This window comes from Mus caroli, chromosome 4, assembly GCF_900094665.2.
Source record: "Mus caroli chromosome 4, CAROLI_EIJ_v1.1, whole genome shotgun sequence".
In the NCBI taxonomy this organism is placed as follows: Eukaryota; Metazoa; Chordata; class Mammalia; order Rodentia; family Muridae; genus Mus; species Mus caroli.
In genome coordinates, this window is record NC_034573.1 from 113,154,364 (window position 1) to 113,158,322 (window position 3,959).

The following is a 3,959-nucleotide window of genomic DNA, read 5'->3' on the forward strand; positions in this document are numbered from 1 at the left end:
GAGAGAGGACTCAGTGAGAGAGGACTCAGTGAGAGGCGACTCAGTGAGAGAGGACTCAGTGAGAGAGGACTCAGTGAGAGAGGACTCAGTGAGAGAGGACTCAGTGAGAGACGACTCAGTGAGAGAGGACTCAGTGGCTGGGGCACTGGTTGCTTGCAGAAGACTTGGGTTCAATTCCTAGCACACCTATGGTGGCTCAAAACTGTAACTCCAGTTCTAGGGGATCTGATGCCCTGTCTGGTTTCCTTGGGTGCCAGGCATGCATGAGGTACACAGACATATGTAGGCAAAGCTATATACATAAAATAAAAATAAATAAATTAAAAAAAAAAAAACCAAATATGAGTGGGCTGTAAAAAAATTAATGGTGTTTCTAGGTGGTGGCGGCACTACTCAGGAGGCAGGAGAGAGCAGATCTCTGAGTTCGAGGCCATCCTAATTTACAGAGTGAGTTCCAGGACAGCCAGAACAGAGAGAAACCCTATCCTTCAAAAAACAAAAACAAAAAAAGAATGCTGCTGATAAGCAGCACAATACCTCTCTGGTTCCTGCTGAGCACACAGACAGTTCATTTGACATCGACAAGCAAATGCTGCTTTTTGTTAGCAGTGAGACAATTCTCAGCATGGTTGAGTCGCACAGATTACCAGTCCCTGAGACGGGATTACCTTATGGGTGTCGATGAGAGATTGTAGGGCCTCTGTGTCATCAGGAAGGGCCCCTCGAAAGCGAAGTGTTTGTTCTGCTTCAGAAAGCCACTCCAACAGCATATGGACCGTGTCCCGAAACTCTTCTGCCTGAAATAACCAAGCACAAGAAGATCTGGTCTCCCCTGCAGCTGGGGCACTAGACACTACAGAGTTTGTTGGGGAAACATCCAGGACTACATTCTACCAGAGGCCAAAGGTCATCTTAATTTGCAGACCTTTGAAAACAAGCTCAATGACTGATCAAAGTCCTGTAGAATGTTCAGAATGCAACGTTATTTTCATTTAAAGACTGTGGGACTTCATGATGCTGGTAAAGAAACTCAGATCTATATGCTCGGGTCCCAAGCCATGGCTTGAGCCCAAAAATTTATCTCACCTGTTTTAAGGCTTGCTCAAGCCGGCTTTGCTTGGAAACAGAGAGTTTACACACCGTGTCCCAGCGAGTGCTAAGCTCCTGGAGCTGCCCCTTTACCCACGTGGTGTCATCTCTGCTGCCCTCAATCAGTTCTCTGCCTGATCGCTTCAGGACCTGAACTGTGCCGGTTCTCTTTCCCAGTTCTTTTTGGAAAACCTGGTTAAAGAAGAAGTTGGGAATTAGTTGTTGGTAAATTATTTTTTTCAATTTTTAAGAATTATTTTCTTTTGTGTAGGAGTGTTTTGCTTGCAGTCTGTATGCCACGTGCATGCCTAGTGCCAATGGAGGCCAGAGAAGGTGTCAGATCCCTTGGAATTGGAACTACGGATGGTTGTAAGTCACCATGTGGGTGCTGGGAACTGAAACCAGGACCTCTGAAAGAACAAACATGCTCGTAACTGGTGAGCAGTCTCTCTAGCCCTGTGTCTGATAAATGTTTTGTGTAGGAGTAAAACCACAGAACAAGCAGTCTCCTTGGTAGGATCTTGTCATATGTCTTATTTATGCAGAGAGAACAAGTAGGTGACTTTCAAGACGTCTGCACCACCAATCTTTCTCCCTCAATGCCTATGCTTTACGCTATTCAACCTGCTCTGTGTGTGTGTGTGTGTGTGTGTGTGTGTGTGTGTGTGTGCGAGTGTTAAGACACACACACACAAAATCAGCAGCTCTAGCTATGAATGTCAGCTCAGGCATCTGACCTGCTTGACTTTGGGGAAGGTGCTTACTTAACCTAATCTAAAACACGGGAACAATTATACCAGTATTTCTAGAATGAAGGGAGATATAAAAGAACATACCTGAAGTACAGAGAATGTGATGAATTACACTTAGTTCTGGTTTTGTTTATATGTGTAGACAGTTATGGAAATCAGAGAATAACTTGCTAGAGACATTTCTCTCCTTTTACCATGTGGGTTCCCCAGGGATTGAACCTGGGTTGTCAGGCTTGGCAGCAAGCCCCATCCCTGTCAAGTTCTCTCACTGGCCCATAGAATGTTTCAAGGCAAAATAGAATGCTTTGTATTAAAACAGAAGAATATCATACAGCTCAATACAACAGGTGCAGGGCAGATGAACTGGTGGTATATATGGCGGTGGGCTTGTTACTATACAAAGTGGTTAGAAAAAAATTCTCCCATTCCTATAGGTGTTAGTGGAAATGGATTTCTTTACAGTTTTCCCCTGAATGCAATTTCAACTTATATTGAACGAAGAGATAAACAGGGAGAACCTCTTCACATGCTGCCAAGTCTGAATCAAACCAATCCTGGTAAATTCTTTGTGACTGTTGCAAAAACCCCAGCAACAAGTTGTTTTGTTTTGGAGATAGGGCTTCTCTATGTATTCCTGATTGTCCTGGAGCTTGCCTTATAGACCAGACTACCCTTGAACTCAGAGATTAAAGGTGGTTAAAGTTTGTCTAAACACAGAAGACAGAGGGCTGCTTCTCCAGAGATCCTCACCAAGCATTCCCTCCTCTCTAGGTGGTCAGCACAACAGAGGGTGCAGATCGAGACAAGGCTCTGGCTTTGCTTCCCAATTCTTGCTCCTCACCTTATGGGCATCCATGAGGTTCATGACGAGGTCAAGGTCCCCATGTACAGGCTGGTCCTCAGCCAACTGTGGCTCCACCTTGTACAACCAATCAACTAAAGCCTGCAAAGCATCCATGAACTGGCCTGAAAACAGTAAGGCTTCTTCCAACTTGTGCTGTCTGAGAAGACATACAAAACTCAGTGATTTAAAAGAAAGAAGGAAGAACCAGTGCACACAATTCTAACTGTTAAAAGGGAATACTGCTTAAACTCTATACAGATTAACTTCTATATTACAACAGTTGGAAATAATAACTAATAACTAATAACAAGTGAGAGAAATGCCCAAAGATTTAAAATCAATTATGTCTAGGCTAGATTTATTTTATAAGTGGTTTGCCTGCAGGTATGTCTATGCACCTATGTATGCCTGGTGCCTACAAAGGTCAAAAGAGGGTGTTGGATCCCCTATTCCTGGAGTTATGGGCATTGATCACCTAGAACTGATCATGAACAGGACCCACAATATGGATGCTGGGAACCAACCCTGGGTCCTCTGCAAGAGCAACAAGTGTTCTTAGTCACTAAGCCACCTATCCAGCTTCCTTACTCCTATTTTAATTTAGTGACAATCTCTTATATACTTTGGTATGCCATATCTGAATTGGTCTGCCCTTACAGGGGACATTCATGCTCACCGCTCTACAGACTTGCCACAGACAGTATCCCATTTGTCTCTGACTTCTCCTAGCAAGTTGTCAAGTTTCTGAGTATCCCCAGCAAGCAAAGTCTTTTCTTTCAGTGCTCTGCCAGTTCTGATTGTGGTATCATACACAGGCTGTTTGCCACCAAGAGTTTTCTGAAATTCCTGTTTCCAGAAAGAAAGAAAAACAACAAATAACACATATACACATATTAAAATGAGATAATAGCATGCACGGGGTTTAATTCCCAGTCCTCCAAAAACTGGAATATATTTTGATTTAAAATAAACTTCTTTTTCAGGTTTACAAAGCAAACATAGCATAAAAACAAACAAAAAAACTAAACTAAAATTAACAATAGCTTCCCCTTAAAGAAATTTATAACTTTTGTCTATACCACATACAATGGCACATGGCAATTTCTAAAACGCCATACTTTTAGATAGTTAATCATGTAAGCAGTTTGCTTAGATATTACATGAAAATATGGATGTCATGTTATCTAAGCACCCAGGGATCCCTTACATGAAAATATGGACGTCACGTTATCTAAGCACCCAGGGATCCCTTACATGAAAATATGGACGTCACG

At 42.7% G+C, this 3,959-nt stretch overlaps 1 protein-coding gene across 4 annotated transcripts in view; it reads right to left on the minus strand.

Moving 5' to 3' along the window:
• The window catches only part of Macf1 (microtubule actin crosslinking factor 1), a 338,558-nt gene that overhangs the window by 24,242 nt on the left and 310,357 nt on the right, over positions 1 to 3,959 (minus strand). For all 4 annotated transcript variants that reach the window (XM_029476566.1, XM_029476567.1, XM_029476565.1 and 1 more), the window contains 4 exons: positions 3,362 to 3,531; positions 2,683 to 2,842; positions 1,087 to 1,281; positions 669 to 797 (listed from right to left, as the gene is read on the minus strand). In XM_029476566.1, the coding sequence (XP_029332426.1) occupies positions 669 to 797; positions 1,087 to 1,281; positions 2,683 to 2,842; positions 3,362 to 3,531 (654 nt within the window). The remainder of the gene's footprint in view (positions 1 to 668; positions 798 to 1,086; positions 1,282 to 2,682; positions 2,843 to 3,361; positions 3,532 to 3,959) is intronic.